The 18,355-nt window shown below is 46.9% G+C and overlaps 1 protein-coding gene across 22 annotated transcripts in view; it reads left to right on the plus strand.

The window, feature by feature from the left end:
* Window positions 1–14,128: 14,128 nt before the first annotated feature.
* Window positions 14,129–18,355, plus strand: part of AFDN (afadin, adherens junction formation factor) — a 329,459-nt gene continuing 325,232 nt past the window's right edge. For 10 of the 22 annotated variants that reach the window (XM_068231792.1, XM_068231786.1, XM_068231793.1 and 7 more), the window contains exon 1: window positions 14,132–14,682. In XM_068231792.1, coding sequence (XP_068087893.1) covers window positions 14,581–14,682 — 102 coding nt within the window. In that variant the 5' untranslated portion in view covers window positions 14,132–14,580. Of the gene's footprint in view, window positions 14,683–18,355 lie in introns of all 22 variants that reach the window. The other 12 variants (XM_068231782.1, XM_068231787.1, XM_068231784.1 and 9 more) reach the window with 3 other exon arrangements.

The following is an 18,355-nucleotide window of genomic DNA, read 5'->3' on the forward strand; positions in this document are numbered from 1 at the left end:
GGCAGAGGAGCTGTTTCTCTGCACTCCACAGCTACACCTGCCGACAGGAATTTCCCTCTACAGGTGCGTTGCACCTTTTGCTGGGTTCCTTCAAATTATACGCTTGTGGAGGATTTCCGCAGTGTCAGCACACGTCCTGTGCGCTGATCACGGAGAGAATTCCACAATCGTTACACCGTAGAGGGGAACGAGGCCACTAAGGGATCATACACCTGGCCCCCCAGAAGTCCAGAGTAAGGCATTTTCGTGTTCTCCATGGGCTTGGAATAGATTTATCTCAATCTGCATGAGTCTACCTGGATTTAATAACATATATCCAGGGCTTTCTCCTCCAGCTTAAATCAGTTTCCGAGCTGCAGCCGATACATACCTTCCGTGCGCTCCAGCGTGCGTTCCTCTCCTGTATAAACAGGAAGAGGAACAGGGCCCCGAGGTGAGGGGGGGAACGTCCCCCCTCCCCACCGACTGTGGCCATGGTTCCCTCATGCTGCATCCCCTACAGCCTCCCCCAAAACGGCCCCGAGCGGGCCCCAGGGGGGGGGGGCCTGGAGCAGGGGATGCAGGCCCTATTGTTACGCCAGTGTGTATATCATATGTAGATGACAAAGTGAAAGTAAAAGAAAATAGAAAAGAAGAATGAAAGGAAAAGAAATAAGGAGAAAGAGAAAGATAGATATAGCTGTCTCTGCTCTCACCCGGATCCCACTTCTATATATCTCAGTATTATATAATGAAGTACCAGTAGTTTTTCCATGAACATCTTTGGGGTACTACTATATTGATTTCATATCCCCATTATTGACGGATCGCTCCTCCATACTCCAATGTATGCCAATGTATCCATGTATTAGAGTAAGCTTCATATCTATCGTATAACGTGTGAGTCAATTATTCCATTTGATCTATAAATTTAATTTCCTCAAACCACTCCGCTATAGTGGGAGTCACCTCAGATTTCCAATGTCTTGGTATGATTATTCTAGCTGCTTGGATTAGATGTTTGGTTAGTGATTATGTAGTCGTGTTATGTAGTAAATAATACGAAGGATCATCTGTCGGTTCACCGTCTGTTAGTTGTTTTATGTAATATTGAACTTTTTCCCAGAATGGTTTAATTCTCGGGCAGTCCCAGAAAAGATGAAGAAGCGACCCCTCTTTTTCTTTACATCTCCAACATACAGATTCAACATTTAGGTATATTTTGCTTAATTTACTGGGAGTGTAATACCATTTAGTCAATAGTTGGTAATTGTGTTCTTGGACTCTTGATGATATTGAAGATTTGTGGTTTAAAAACAAAATTTTCATCCATTGATCATAAGTGAATTCACATTGTAGGTCAGTTTCCCATTTATCTTTTAAGGTCATTGCCCAAGAGGTATCAGATATCAAGATTTGATAGGTGGATGAAAGTGTCTTTTTAATTGGGCCCGTACCCATACAAATTTGCTCAAATGGCGTGAGAGGTTGTGATAGCATAGATCTGGAACCTATTGATTGTAAGAAATGGTGAAATTGCATTAAACTCCATCCATCTAGAAATGGGTTATCTAGACTTATTTTGATTTGTTCCAGGGGAATCCAAGATTTCTGTTGAATAAGGTCTCGTGCTCAAAGAAATTTACCCATTCGCCAGTGTCTGTATCTTTGGGGTTGGCAACCGTAAGGAAATTGTGGATTATCCACAACGGGGATGAGAGGTGAAGGCCAGGGAGACACTCCATCCAAATGTCTAAACTTCGTCAAAATGGAGAATGAAGATTGGGTAGAGATATATTGGGATTTAGATTTAGAAGCTGACCAGGTTAATGAGGATAAATTTATCTTGGCTAACTCATGTTCAAGTTGCACCCATCTTTTCTAATCTGTATGTCTATGCCAGTCCACTATACGTACTAGAGCAGCTGCTGCATGATATTTACGGAAAATTGGGGCTGCTAATCCACCTTGTGTTTTTGGGAGTGTTAAGGCTGCAAATTTAATCCTGGGTGGTTTTGTGCGCCATATAAATTTTATAGTATATGATTTAAGTTCTTTAAAGTGCGCCAATAGAGGGGAGATAGGAATTGCTTGATATAAATATAATATTCGGGGTAACACGTTCATTTTTAAAGAGAATCTGTATTGTTAAAATCGCACAAAAGTAAACATACCAGTGCGTTAGGGGACATCTCCTATTACCCTCTGTCACAATTTCGCCGCTCCCCGACGCATTAAAAGTGGTTAAAAACAGTTTTAAAAAGTTTGTTTATAAACAAACAAAATGGCCACCAAAACAGGAAGTAGGTTGATGTACAGTATGTCCACACATAGAAAATACATCCATACACAAGCAGGCTGTATACAGCATTCCTTTTGAATCTCAAGAGATCATTTGTGTGTTTCTTTCCCCCCTGAGGGGGGAGTGCATAGCAGAACCACAACACTGAAGAACTTGGCAGCCTTCCAGACACAGGCTGACAAGTCTGACAGGGGAAAGATACATTGATTTATTACAGAGACTGTGATAGTACAAAGTGCTGCAGTAAGCCAGAACACATTAGAATAGCTTTTGGAACTTGTAGGATGATAAAAAAACAGGATGCAATTTTTGTTACAGAGTCTCTTTAATATGTTCACACGGCCAAGCCATGTGAACTGAGGCGGTGGTAAGTAAACAGTGCGTATATATACACCCCTGAACTGCTAGTGGTAAACACAGGGGCATATATATATATATATATATATATATATATATATATATATATATATATATATATATACATACAAATCCGGAACTTGTTAAAGGGAATCTGAAGTGAAAATAAAGTTATGATATAATGAATTGTATGTGTAGTACAGCCAAGAAATAGTACATTAGTAGCAAAGAACTGGGTCTCATATTGTTTCCAGTACAGGAAGAGTTAACAAACTTCAGTTGTTATCTATGCAAAAGAGCTTCTCTGAGCTCTCCAACCTAACTTGGGTCAGAGACAGTCCTATTTTCTGAAGCACTTATACATCAAAGAACAGTGAGACATAGCTTCAAATAATGTTTTACTGCAGAAGAGTTCAAAAGATCATCAGCTCTGCTTTGTTTCATAGTTTAATATACAGTGTGTGGTTTGTAATTGCAAATATGACAGAATGATGCAATGTTATAAAAAAAAAAAGCTATGCAGCTGAAAATAAAAATGTGAGACTCTTTTCTTTGCTACCAATGCTCTATTAATAATCTGTACTACACATAAAATTCATTATAATCATAAGGTTTTTTTTAGCTTCAGTGTCACTTTAAATTAGAGAAGCTGGTAGATGCTCATAGGAGACACCAACAAGTTTTGGACTAGTTCATCTCCTCGTTGGGGATTCTCGGGGTTTTCTTTGTTTTTAACCACTTGAGGACCCACCCTTTACCCCCCCCTTAAGGACCAGCGCTGTGCTGAGTGATCTGTGCTGGGTGGGCTCTGCAGCCCCCAGCACAGATCATGTAGCAGGCAGAGAGATCAGATCACCCCCCTTTTTTCCCCACTAGGGGGATGATGTGCTGGGGGGGTCCGATCTCTCATGCCTGCATGTGGCTGGCGGGGGGGGGCAGCTCAAAGCCCCCCTCCGCGGTGAAATTCCCCCCTCCCTCTCCTACCTGCTCCCCCCCCCCCCCCCCCGGAGATCAGGGCTGCACAGGACTCTATCCGTCCTGTGCAGCCAGTGACGGGACGTCCCCTGTCACATGGCGGCGATCCCCGGCCGCTGATTGGCCGGGGATCGCCGATCTGCCTTACGGCGCTGCTGCGCAGCAGCGCCGTACAAATGTAAACAAAGCGGATTATTTCCGCTTGTGTTTACATTTAGCCTGCGAGCCGCCATCGGCGGCCCGCAGGCTATTCACGGAGCCCCCCGCCGTGAATTGACAGGAAGCAGCCGCTCGCCCGAGCGGCTGCTACCTGATTAATCAGCCTGCAGCTGGCGACGCAATACTGCGTCGCTGGTCCTGCAGCTGCCACTTTGCCGACGCGCGGTATGAGTGCGCGGTCGGCAAGTGGTTAAAAGCATTTTCTGAACAGCAGTTCCTAAGTCTAACTGCCAAGATAGTGTGTAGGGAGACGGGTTGGTATCTTTATATTTCGTCAGTTAGACTTAGCAACTGCTTTTCAGAAAATGTTTTTTAACCACTTGAGGACCACAGTCTTTTCGCCCCTTAAAGAGAAACTCCGACCAAGAATTGAACTTTATCCCAATCAGTAGCTGATACCCACTTTTACATGAGAAAAATAATGATTTTCACAAACAGACCATCAGGGGGCGCTGTATGACTGATTTTGTGCTGAAACCCCTCCCACAAGAGGCTCTGGTACCTTACGGTACTCTGGGCAAACTGTCACAATGTAACAATGTTCAGACAGGAAATAGCTGTCTGTTAAAGCCAGACCAGCTAGAAACAGCTCCATAATCTGCCCACAGTAACAATGTCACCATGTAATACAAGTCAGAATGTGAATCTGGGAGAGGAAAGATTTTACAATGAGCAAACACTGACTAAATCATGTATACATAATTATTGTAAAAATGAAGCACTTTTTTATTACATTATTTTCACTGGAGTTCCTCTTTAAGGACCAGAGCCTTTTTCTCCATTCAGACCACTGCAGCTTTCACGGTTTATTGCTCGGTCATACAACCTACCACCTAAAGGAATTTTACCTCCTTTTCTTGTCACTAATACAGCTTTCTTTTGCTGCTATTTGATTGCTGCTGCGAGTTTTAGTTTTTATTATATTCATCAAAAAAGACATGAATTTTGGGAAAAAAAATGACTTTTTTAACTTGCTGTGCTGACATTTTTCAAATAAAGTAAAATTTCCTATACATTTGAGCGCGAAAGTTATTCTGCTACATGTCTTTGATAAAAAAAAAACCATTCAGTGTATATTTATTGGATTGGGTAAAAGTTATAGCGTTTACAAACTATGGTGCCAAAAGTGAATTTTCCCATTTTCAACCATCTCTGACTTTTCTGCGCACCTGTCAGGTTTCATGAGGGGCTAAAATTCCAGGATAGTACAAATACCCCCCAAATGACCCCATTTTGGAAAGAAGACATCCCAAAGTATTCAGTGAGAGGCATGGTGAGTTCATAGAAGATTTTATTTTTTGTCACAAGTTAGCGGAAAATGACACTTTCTGACAAAAAAAAGAAAAAAAAAAAGTTTCCATTTCTTCTAACTTGCGACAAAAAAAAAAAAATGAAATCTGCCACGGACTCACTATGCTCCTCTCTGAATACCTTGAAGTGTCTACTTTCCAAAATGGGGTCATTTGTGGGGTGTGTTCACTGTCCTGGCATTTTGGGGGGTGCCTAATTGTAAGCACCCCTGTAAAGCCTAAAGATGCTCATTGGACTTTTGGCCCCTTAGCGCAGTTAGGCTGCAAAAAAGTGCCACACATGTGGTATTGCCGTACTCAGGAGAAGTAGTATAATGTGTTTTGGGGTGTATTTTTACACATACCCATGCTGGGTGGGAGAAATAGCTCCGTAAATGACAATTGTTTTATTTTTTTACACACAATTGTCTATTTATAGAGATATTTCTCCCACTCAGCATGGGTATGTGGAAAAATACACCCCAAAACACATTATACTACTTCTCCTGAGTACGGCGATACCACATGTGTGGCACTTTTTTGCACCCTAACTGCGCTAAGGGGCCCAAAGTTCAATGAGTACCTTTAGGATTTCACAGGTCATTTTGAGAAATTTCGTTTCAAGACTACTCCTCACGGTTTAGGGCCCCTAAAATGCCAGGACAGTATAGGAACCCCACAAATTACCCCATTTTAGAAAGAATACACCCCAAGGTATTCCGTTAGGAGGATGGTGAGTTCATAGAAGATTTTTTTTTTGTCACAAGTTAGCGGAAATTGATTTTAATTGTTTTTTTTCACAAAGTGTCATTTTCCGCTAACTTGTGACAAAAAATAAAATCTTCTATGAACTCACCATACTCTTAACGGAATACCTTGGGGTGTCTTCTTTCTAAAATGGGGTCATTTGTGGGGTTCCTATACTGCCCTGGCATTTTAGGGGCCCTAAACCGTGAGGAGTAGTCTTGAAACCAAATGTCGCAAAATGACCTGTGAAATCCTAAAGGTACTCATTGGACTTTGGGCCTCTTAGCGCACTTAGGGTGCAAAAAAGTGCCACACATGTGGTACCGCCGTACTCAGGAGAAGTAGTATAATGTGTTTTGGGGTGTATTTTTACACATACCCATGCTGGGTGGGAGAAATATCTCTGTAAATGACAATTGTTTGATTTTTTTTCACACACAATTGTCCATTTACAGAGAGATTTCTCCCACCCAGCATGGGTATGTGTAAAAATACACCCCAAAACACAATATACTACTTCTTCTGAGTACGGCGATACCACATGTGTGACACTTTTTTGCAACCTAGGTGCGCTAAGGGGCCTAACGTCCTATTCACAGGTCATTTTGAGGCATTTGGATTCTAGACTACTGCTCACGGTTTAGGGGCCCTAAAATGCCAGGGCAGTATAGGAACCCCACAAGTGACCCCATTTTAGAAAGAAGACACCCCAAGGTATTCTGTTAGGAGTATGGTGAGTTCATAGAAGATTTTTTTTTTGTCACAAGTTAGCGGAAAATGACACTTTGTGAAAAAAAACCCAATACATATCAATTTCCGCTAACTTGTGACAAAAAATAAAATCTTCTATGAACTCATCATACACCTAACAGAATACCTTGGGGTGTCTTCTTTCTAAAATGGGGTCACTTGTGGGGTTCCTATACTGCCCTGGCATTTTAGGGGCCCTAAACCGTGAGGAGTAGTCTTGAACCCAAATGTCTCAAAATGACCTGTGAAATCCTAAAGGTACTCATTGGACTTTGGGCCCCTTAGCACAGTTAGGCTGCAAAAAAGTGTCACAGATGTGGTATCGCCGTACTCAGAAGAAGTAGTATAATGTGTTTTGTGGTGTATTTTTACATATAACCATGCTGGGTGGGAGAAATATCTCTGTAAATGACACATTTTTGATTTTTTTTACACACAATTGTCCATTTACAGAGAGATTTATCCCACCCAGCATGGGTATGTGTAAAAATACACCACAAAACACATTATACTACTTCTCCTGAGTATGGCGATACCACATGTGTGACACTTTTTTGCAGCCTAGGTGCGCTAAGGGGCCCAACGTCCTATTCACAGGTCATTTTGAGGCATTTGTTTTCTAGACTACTCCTCACGGTTTAGGGCCCCTAAAAAGCCAGGGCAGTATAGGAACCCCACAAGTGACCCCATTTTAGAAAGAAGACACCCCAAGGTATTCCGTTAGGGGTATGGTGAGTTCATAGAAGATTTTATTTTTTGTCACGAGTTAGTGAAAAATGACACTTTGTGAAAAAAACAATAAAAATCCAATTTCCGCTAACTTTTGACAAAAAATAAAATCTTCTATGAACTCATCATACACCTAACAGAATACCTTGGGGTGTCTTCTTTCTAAAATGGGGTCACTTGTGGGGTTCCTATACTGCCCTGGCATTTTACGGGCCCAAAACTGTGAGTAGTCTGGAAACCAAATTTCTCAAAATGACTGTTCAGGGGTATAAGCATCTGCAAATTTTGATGACAGGTGGTCTATGAGGGGGCAAATTTTGTGGAACCGGTCATAAGCAGGGTGGCCTCTTAGATGACAGGATGTTTTGGGCCTGATCTGATGGATAGGAGTGCTAGGGGGGGTGACAGGAGGTGATTGATGGGTGTCTCAGGGGGCGGTTAGAGGGGAAAATAGATGCAATCAATGCACTGGAGAGGTGATCGGAAGGGGGTCTGAGGGGGATCTGAGGGTTTGGCCGAGTGATCAGGAGCCCACACAGGGCAAATTAGGGCCTGATCTGATGGGTAGGTGTGCTAGGGGGTGACAGGAGGTGATTGATGGGTGTCTCAAGGTGTGATTAGAGGGGGGAAATAGATGCAAGCAATGCACTAGCGAGGTGATCAGGGCTGGGGTCTGAGGACGTTCTGAGGTGTGGGCGGGTGATTGGGTGCCCGCAAGGGGCAGATTAGGGTCTAATCTGATGGGTAACCGTGACAGGTGGTGATAGGGGGTGATTGATGGGTAATTAGTGGGTGTTTAGAGGAGAGAAGAGATGTAAACACTGCACTTGGGAGGTGATCTGATGTCGGATCTGCGGGCGATCTATTGATGTGGGTGGGTGATCAGATTGCCCGCAAGGGGCAGGTTAGGGGCTGATTGATGGGTGGCAGTGACAGGGGGTGATTGATGGGTGGCAGTGACAGGGGGTGATTGATAGGTGATTGACAGGTGATCAGTGGGTTATTACAGGGAATAACAGATGTAAATATTGCACTGGCGAATTGATAAGGGGGGGTCTGAGGGCAATCTGAGCGTGTGGGCGGGTGATTGGGTGCCCGCAAGGGGCAGATTAGGGTCTAATCTGATGGGTAACAGTGACAGGTGGTGATAGGGGGTGATTGATGGGTGATTGATGGGTAATTAGTGGGTGTTTAGAGGAGAGAAGAGATGTAAACACTGCGCCTGGGAGGTGATCTGATGTCAAATCTGCGGGCGATCTATTGGTGTGGGTGGGTGATCAGATTGCCCGCAAGGGGCAGGTTAGGGGCCGATTGATGGGTAGCAGTGACAGGGGGTGATTGACGGGTGATTGACGGGTGATTGACAGGTGATTGACAGGTGAGCAGGGGGGATAGATGCATACAGTACACGGGGGGGGGGGGGGGGGGTCTGGGGAGAATCTGAGGGGTGGGGGGTGATCAGGAGGGGGCAGTGGGCAGGGGGGGGATAAAAAAAAAATAGCGTTGACAGATAGTGACAGGGAGTGATTGATGGGTGATTAGGGGGGTGACTGGGTGCAAACAGTGGTCTGGGGGGTGGGCAGGGGGGGGTCTGAGGGGTGCTGTGGGCGATTAGGGGGCAGGGGGGGGAAATCAGTGTGCTTGGGTGCAGACTAGGGTGGCTGCAGCCTGCCCTGGTGGTCCCTCGGACACTGGGACCACCAGGGCAGGAGGCAGCCAGTATAATAGGCTTTGTATACATTACAAAGCCTATTATACATACGTGCAGCGGCGATCCGGGTGCTAGTAACCCGCCGGCGCTTCCGAACGTCACGAATGACGCGATCGCCGCATAGCCACTCCCGCAGCCGCCCCCGCCGATGGGCGTATTGCGGTCGTTTGGGCCCGGACTTTGCCGCCGCCCATCGGCTGGGGGCGGTCCTCAAGTGGTTAAAACAAAGAAAACCCTATGCTAGGTACACACCATACAATGTTCTGTTAGATATTCTCTTAGATTTACCTGCCAGATAGCTTTTTTCCATGTTGTAGGTAAATCTAACAGAAGAATCTAACAGAAATGGTGTAACCCCAATAAGGAGATTGACTAGTCCAAACAGTCAGCTCTGTCAGATTTTAAAGTGAACTTGAGATGGGGTAAAGTAAAGAATCAATATATACCTGCCCAAGGTACTTCCTCCAGCCCCATGAACTCTGTTGCCTCCCTCTCTGTCTCCTTTCTTCTGTATTGGCCAGTGCACACCAAAAACCGCTAGCAGATCCGCAAAACACTAGAGGTTTTGAAGTAGATTTTCAGAGCGATTCTAGGCATGTTCACACCTAAAACCGCAAAACGCCTAGCGATTACCGCTAGTGATTTAACGCGGAAAAATCACTGGACACTGTAGGGGTTAGGAGAGATCGCGATTAGTAGTTCTATACATGCTAATCGCAATTGCTCCGGAATCGAAAGCAAACCGCTGCATGTAACACGTTTGTGGTTAACCCTAACCGCAAACGCGGCAGTGAAAACACTGCCATAGTGTTACATGTGTTTTTAAAAACCGCTAGCGGTTTGCCTTGAGCGGGAATCGCGTGATTCCCGCTCAAGCGTGAATGGACCCTTAGAGAGGTTTTCTAAACATAGGAATTGTTACAATAAAGCTGTTACTGAACAGCTTCTGTAACCGCTTGGAAAACCGCTCTGATCTAGCGTTCTTCAGAGAGGTTTTCCACTTTCCGCTTTAAAGGACAACTGTAGAGAGAGTTATATGGAGGCTGCCATATTTATTTCCTTTTAAGCAATATCAGTTGCCTGGCAGCCCTGCTGATCTAGTTGGCTGCAGTAGTGTCTGAATAACACCAGAAATAAGCATGCAGCTCATCTAGTCAGGTCTGACAATTATGTCAGAAACACTTGATCTGCTGCATGCTTGTTCAGGGTCTATAACTACAAGTATTAGGGGCAGAAGATAAGCAGGATAGCCAGGTTACTGGTATTGCTTAACCACCCTGGCGTTCTGATTAAATCGCCAGGGTGGCTGCGGGAGGGTTTTTTTTAAATAAAAAAAAAACTATTTCATGCAGCCAACTGAAAGTTGGCTGCATGAAAGCCCACTAGAGGGCGCTCCGGAGGCGATCTTCCGATCGCCTCCGGCGCCCAGAATAAACAAGGAAGGCCGCAATGAGCGGCCTTCCTTGTTTTGCTTATATCGTCGCCATAGCGACGAGCGGAGTGACGTCATCGACGTCAGCCGACGTCGTGACGTCAGCCGCCTCCGATCCAGCCCTTAGCGCTGGCCGGAACTTTTTGTTCCGGCTGCGCAGGGCTCAGGCGGCTAGGGGGGCCCTCTTTCGCCGCTGCTCGCGGCGAATCGCCGCAGAGCGGCGGCGATCAGGCAGCACACGCGGCTGGCAAAGTGCCGGCTGCGTGTGCTGCTTTTTATTTCATCAAAATCGGCCCAGCAGGGCCTGAGCGGCAGCCGCTGGCGGTGTTGGACGAGCTGAGCTCGTCCAGACCGCTCAGCTGGTTAAAGGAGTTATCAGGGAAAAAAGTAGAAATGAGCTTTACTCACCTGGGGCTTTCTCCTGCCCCCTGCAGCCGAGTGTCCCAAGCTATCACCTCCGCTCCCTGCCGCTGTCCCGCTCTCGCCGCTCGGTATTCAGGCGACCGCGAGGTCGGCCTTACTGCGGCTGTGCTGCTGTCAATCATGGCCACGTGGGCCACGACGAACTGCGCAGGCGCAGAACTACTGCACCCTGCGCAGTTCGCTGTGGCCACGATCGACAGGGGCGCTTCGCGTAGCTGCAGTAAGGCTGACCCCGCGGTCAGCATGAATACCGAGCAGCGAGAGCGGGAAAGCAGCGGGGAGCTGAGGTGACAGCATGGGACACTCGGCTGCAAGGGGCTGGAGAAAGCCCCAGGTGAGTAAAGCTCATGTTTACTTTTTTCCCTGATAACTCCTTTAAAGGACAACTATCAAAGTTAACTGCAATTCTAAATGCCACATATATTTCCAGTAATTACTAGCAAATAACAATACAAATACTTTTTTCTCCTTTTTTCATGTTTTATGTGAAGAAAATAAAACATTTACATACAACAGGTTTCACTGTGGGCATTACTATGGAGGACTGTGTCCAGCACATCCAGCATACAGAAACAACCTTCAATGGCTGTAACACTGTAACTGGAATCTGTTCAGAATGATAGCAGAAATATAGCTGTGTGTAAATAATCATCAGCTGCAGCTCTCTGTGTGCCTGATCCTGACTCTCTCTCTGCCTCTAGTGTAAAGTAAACAAAGTAAATTGTTACAAACAGTTGGTAAACAGTCATTTTTTTTCACACAGGCTGTGCTGAGAGACATCTGAAAAGCTTTCTAGTGTTGCTGGCTAAAAGCTCTATAAGTATGTGGGGTTTACAGAACAGTTTATGGCAACCTTAATATTCCTCTCACTACAGTTGTCCTTTAACTGCTTACTTTTTTCGCTGTAGCGGTTTCACAGGTGGTCCAGCTCTGGTTGGGCCATATATGGTCAGTTCCAGGGACGGATCTAGACCAAGTTGCGCCCGGGGCAAGGTCAGGATTTGGCGCCTAAAGGTCAGGTTTTGGCGCCTAAACTGCCATTCCCCATCCAAATTTTGCCGCCTTTTTAAGAATTAAACCAGGGGCGTTTCTAGGGTCCTTGGAGATCGGGGGCACTAGAGAACAGCGTATACTGTACATACTGTAGGCAGCAGAATTCAGCACACTGCAGCTACCGTGCCAAAAATATGAGGATCACGTTGTGCGGCGTGCTTATCGTGCCGCACCGAAAAATGGGTGGGCCATGGACCAGAATATAGGTGTGGTAACGGCCGGGTGGAGACAAATTTACATGAACCTAGCAATGGTGGGACATTAGATTATGACAGTGCTGGCGAACCTTTTGGAGGCCGAGTGCCCAAACTGCAACCCAAAAGTCACTTATCTAATGCAAAGTGGCAACCGCAATTTAAACTAAATACTGTACAAACGTTTTAACTCATACATGAACATTATGTAAAATCCAAGTTGAAAATAAACTGTGAAGATAAACAATTTCATCCATCCTACTCCTGAAAAATGTATTCAATTTTTTAGAACCTCCCAGTTTTATTTTCTGTTTTAAAAAGCTAAAAAAGTAGGTTTAATGCTATTGTCTCATATAATAAGGATTCAGCTTTTCCCATAGTCTCACAGTTAGCAATCATGTGACCCCCCACAAGACAAATTCAGCAATCATGAGGCCCCCAACAAATCATGAGGCCCCCAACAAGACAAATTCAGCAATCATGAGGCCTCCAACAAATCATGAGGCCCCCAACAAGACAAATTCAGCAATCTTGAGGCCCCCAACAAATCATGAGGCTCCCAACAAGACAAATTCAGCAGTCATGAGGCACATAAATAGACAGCATTTCACATAAATAGGCAGAATGCCCCCTTAATATGGTAGCCCCCCAAGTTAGGTAGTGAGTGACAGGGACCCCCAGGTTAGCTAGTGAGTGACAGGCGCCTCCAGTTAGGTAGTGAGTGACAGGGATCCCGATAGTGAGTGCCAGGGAGCCCCTTTAGGTAGTGAGTGAGTGCCAGGGAGCCCCTTCAGGCAGTGAGTGAGTGCCAGGGAGCTCCTTCAGGCAGTGAGTGAGTGACAGGGAGGCCCTTTAGGGAGTGAGTGCCAGGGAGCCCCTTTAGGGAGTGAGTGAGTGACAGGGAGGCCCTTTAGGGAGTGAGTGCCAGGGAGCCCCTTTAGGGAGTGAGTGACAGGGAGGCCCCCCTCCAGCCGCCGCCGCTCCCCCCCACCTCCCTTGTAGCAGACCTCAGGATCAGCGGCGAACCGACCAGTAAGAGCGGGCGCCGGACGCACCCGCTCGATATGCGGAAGTGATGTCACTTCCGCATATCAGTGCGGGCGCTGGGTCCTAGCGCCCGCACGATTGGTCGCCGGCTCGCCGCCTGATCCTGAGGTCTGAGTGACGCGGCGGCTGGAGGGAGCCGCTGCAAGAGGGGGCGGCCGGGCGGAGATCCGTGGCACCCCAGGACAGATTGGGGGCACCTGCCCCCCAAAATAGGGCTAACCCCTGAATTAAACAAACTGCGCCTGGGGCAAGAGACCCGCCTGCCCCCCTAGATCCGTCCCTGGACAGTTCTAGGGGAAAAATTCTCTATAGTAAACCCACAATATCAAGGCCAATTACCAGGGGCGTAGCAATAGGGGTTGCAGAGGTTGCGACCGCATCGGGGCCCTTGGGCCAGAGGGGCCCTGAGGGGACCTCCCTCAACTTCAGTATTAGCTCTCTATTGGTTCTGTGCTTATAATAATCACTTCTATAGATACTTTGAATAGTGGTAATTATTAACAAGCTGTTCCCCATCCCCTTCCTGCACCTCTGACACTGTAGTTGCCATTGGCAAGTTTTGGAGCGCTGTATCAATTGTTATGTATAGAGTGCTTGGGGGGCCCCAATGTAAAACTTGCATCGGGGCCCACAGCTCCTTAGCTACGCCACTGCCAATTACAGTAGCCACTGAACATTTCTTACTACAATGTAGAAGAGTAGCTGCTGCTGTACAGCATGCTACACTAATCCTGAACACAGCACCGCCAGATCAACCGTGACCTCCGCGGAATGCTCGGTTTCAAAACTGATATGGCATCAGGACTGGCTGCGGCTGTGACCACCCAGTTTCGAGTCCTCCTCCTCTGTGGCGTAACGCAGCCAGTGCCGCTGAGGACTGAGGACAGACTCGGCTAATAATAAAGCGCTGGCTGGAGGAGGGGCAGCTTGGAGTGCAGGTTGTGCGGGAGCGCGCAGGTCGTGGCGTGCACGTCTGAGTGCAAATAGGAGGAGGCTGCTGTTCAGGGATAGGAGGAGGGGAAGGAAAAGGCGATAAGGAAGCCCAGCCGCAACTTGAAGCGTTGATCCTGATCATACTGGAATCCCTGTTTTGGGTGCCTGTGCAGCGTATTGTGTGATAGCAGCGACATCAGAGGTCACAGTCCCCTCTGTGCTGTCCTTACGCAGTGATGATCCCGTCTGGCCAGTGACTGTCAGTGACACGGGAAGGTGGATACTGGGAGCGATCAGCCCGGGGAGATCTATCGCTGGAGACACAGGAGGAGGAGGCATTGTGCTGCTGCTGCTGCTGGTGACAAGTCCTCCATAGGGATCCGTGCGTGACTGGAGGATCTGCGTCTCCCCGTGTGTCAGTCAGGGAAGGGCGGACAGACATGTCGGGGAGCCGGGAAGAGGAGCGCCGCAAGCTGGCCGACATCATTAACCACTGGAACGCCAACCGGCTCGACCTGTTCGAGATTAGCCAGCCCACCGAGGTGAGCCCCTCCCGAGACGGCCAGGCTGCAGTGGCCGAGCCCCCCTGGATGTGGCCCGCCGCTAGTGCTGTTCTGCCATCCTCTCCTCCCCGGGGGACATGCGGGATCACGTGCGGCTTTCCCGGGCCACATGACCACCCGAACCGGGGTGTGGATGTCATCTGTGCACCTGAGCCATTCTATGAGAATGGGAGCTGTCTGTGTGTAGCCTGCCTGCTGCTGCCAGGCTCTACGTGTGATCGGCCAGCGCTGTGTAGCAGGCAATAGAAAGTCAGCCCGCAGGCTCGATCTGTGCTCATTTATTAAGCTCGGTGTCCAGGAGTGAGTCAGCAGCACTTGTAATGTGACATTTGTGGCGGTGGTAGACCGTGACTGGGCGCCACTGGTTTCCCGGTGTAGACTGGCATTGTTGCCTTGTACATTGTGTGTGTGGTGATGGCACATTGGAGGTAGTGCAGGCTGTGATTGCTGAGGGCTGAGACTCTGTGCCTGGCACTGGTGGTCTCCAGCAGGTGGAGGGAGGGATTAGGCTGCACAAGTGGATTTCAGCAGATCGCCACTCCAGAAACCTTTCTTGGTCTTCATGACTGAATGATGATGCGTTGCTAAATAAAATAATCTTTGTTCTCTTCTCCAGCCTGGCCTACCTGCTAGTAAAAAATATATATGAAGGATGTGGGTTTTTTTTCCCTTCCTTCTAGAAAATATTTTTGGAGTTAAAACTGGAAGGAAATTATTTACCTCCCTTCTGTGCACAGCTCTGAGGCCCTCTATAATTGAAGCCAATGATTCTCAGAGCTCTGGTACTTGGACCACTTTTAAATGAGTCACAGAAGCTGAATGTCACATATGGTACCCCTACTTAACATCAATATAGTTTTCAAATTGCAAACAATAAATATTAAATTATCTGTTTATTTTACAAGGGAAGTTAACATTTTTAGATTTCCCTGTACAGTAACCCCCCCCCCCCAAGAAAAAGCCTAATTTGAAAGGAGATATGTTACCATGAGGTTTTGGAACCAAAAGACTAAGTTCACCTCTGTGCCTGCTCCTTGGTGTGGGAAGGGGGTTGATGAGCAGAGTATGAGTGGAAGACACAGAACTTGAGCAGTAGTGGTTGAGTTTGTCATGGAAATCTACAATCTATACTGTTATTGGCCAGTTATAATTGGGTGTCTGTAGACAAAAAAGACAACTTCTTACCCCTGGGGCTTCCTTCAGCCTCTGGCAGCTGCTATGTCCCTATCCACAGCTCCGCTCTCAGCCAGTCCCAGACGGTGCAGAGGCCCAACTCGCCAGGTTGGCCTCTACTGCGCATGCGTCAATGTCGCTGTGAATCACTTGCACGTGATGTGTGTACTTCGCAGTACACTCCACACCATGTGCGAGTGATTGACAGTGGCTCTCACGCATTAGAGGATGACCTAGCGAGGTTGACCTCTACAGCGCCGGAGACCAGGAGCCAGCGGTTAAAGTGGACCCAAATTAAAAATACAAGATTTTAAGAAATCTATTTTCTAAATTATAATATTAAATAGCTGCCCTTTTTCAGCTGCATGATGACACATATAAAATACATTACATTTATTGGAGGAACCCCTCCCTTCCTCTCATATTGCTGGGACAGAATCCGGCAAACTGGTGGAGTAGGTGGTGTCCGGCAAAGAAATTATTGCTAATGGCTGCCACGTGTATAACCCTAGTTATGAAAAGAGAAGTGTGAAAAGCATGCACTGAAATGCTCATAGGCTTGAACGAGTGTTTATTTATCTTTGCATGTGTCACAGTGGTGCAACTAAATATTTTGAATTAAAAAAAGATTTGATTTGGGTCTGCTTTAAGAGCGGAGCTGCGGTGAGGGACATAGCGGCTGCTAGGGGCTGGAGGAAGCCCCGGGTAAGTAGATTTTTTATTTTTTTGCAGCTCAGACATTACCTTCTAGGCTACTTACACACCAAGACGTTGCGTTTTAGGGGACATTATGGTCGCATAACATGCCCCTAACGCAACGCCTGGTGCTCTTAGATGTGGACGTCAGTGAGCCGCGTTGTGCAGCTCACTCTGGCGTCCGTGATGCCGCGATGCGTACTCTTGGACGCATGCGACATCACGTGGTCCCGCCAGCCAATTGCCGCACAGAGCGGCACTCCAGGAAGTAAACACTGCACGTCACACCGTGCAGTGAATATTAACCCTGTGCCTGGCTGAGGAGGAGGAGGAGGGAAGACCTCCTCCAACACTACTGAGCATGTGCGCACAGTCTAATGCTGCTTAGCCGCGCATAACGCCGTAGCATGCAGCACATTCAACTGACGTCCTGCGTTACAATGTAACGCAACGTGTTCACTGTGAACAGCCCATTGATTTTTCATTACTGTGCGGTGGGCTGCGTTACAGGCTGCACTAACGTGCGTCTGTAACGTCTCACTGTAAAAGCAGCCTTAAGGTGGCCATACATCTCTCGACTTGGATGCCGATTGACATGCAATTTAATAATTATCAAATGAAAGTGAGCGGTGCGACCAATTTACGGCCAAAATTGGTTGCATGTATCGATTGGACATGCTGTGAGATGTTGGGCCGTTGTGGTTGATTGGGTGTGCGGTGGTAAAGTCGAGTGATATCAGGATGAGCGATGAAACCCCTGGCACTGTTCCACCAGTTTATAAATGTACCCCCACCTTCTCGTGTGTGCACGTTACCTGTCCTGTGTCACTACCATGTGGTGCCACTCTGTCTTCAGATCCTGCCTCTCTACCACCGCATGGTGGGCGACACAGGACAGGTAATGTATAAATGCACACATGAGAAGGGGGGATTACATTTATAAACTGGGGCGGGGGGGCAACGGCGGACTAGGCCGATTCCTGAGAGCTTTCATGCTGGAATCGATCGGGAATTGGCCTGCAGTGTATTGGCAGCCAACAGATCTTTTTTTTATCAGATTCAATCAGAGAGAGATTTGTCTCTTGGTAGAATCTGCCCATTATCGCTTTGATGTATGGCTACCTTTAGTCTACCCAAGGTGAACCTTGGGTCAAATAATTATCTAAGAAGGAAGCCTCTGGATCCATTAGAGGCTTCCCATGCCATCCTCCGGTCTACTGTTGCTGAGAACCCCCCCCCCCCCCCCCAAAGGAATTCGACAAGCTCATTTTGCATTCCACGCTCATGACTGTACTCCTCTTCAGGCAGGTCCATGCGTTTTTACTTTTTAGTGCGTTTTTGTTTGCAGTGTTTGCATTTTTGGTGCATTTGCATTTTTATTTTTTTTCCAAAAAATACAGCATATATTATTATTATTATTATTTTTTTTTTAATTTCCTTTGCATCCCCATTTAGATACACTGTGTTTTGCATGCGTTTTTTGAGAATTATGCAGCAAGTTGAGTTTTTTCATACGGCCCATAGATTTTTTTCATTATGGGTTTTCCGCAAAGCTAGCAATTCTGCCTAGTGTGCCACTAGCCTCAACCATGTGGACTTGTTCATACATTAACTGCTCCATGTTACTGTGCAGGTGTGGCTGCGCTCGTGCATGAAGAGGAGCATGGAAGCAATGTGCTAGAGCAGTGCTGTCCAACTCCTTCTGCTGCGGCCCCCTCTGTTGTGGCAGTGTTAACCCCGAGTACCCAGAGCTGAGGGGACTTTTTTTTTTTTTTTATCTTTT

The sequence above is a fragment of the Hyperolius riggenbachi genome, chromosome 4 (genome assembly GCF_040937935.1).
Source record: "Hyperolius riggenbachi isolate aHypRig1 chromosome 4, aHypRig1.pri, whole genome shotgun sequence".
NCBI lineage: Eukaryota > Metazoa > Chordata > Amphibia > Anura > Hyperoliidae > Hyperolius > Hyperolius riggenbachi.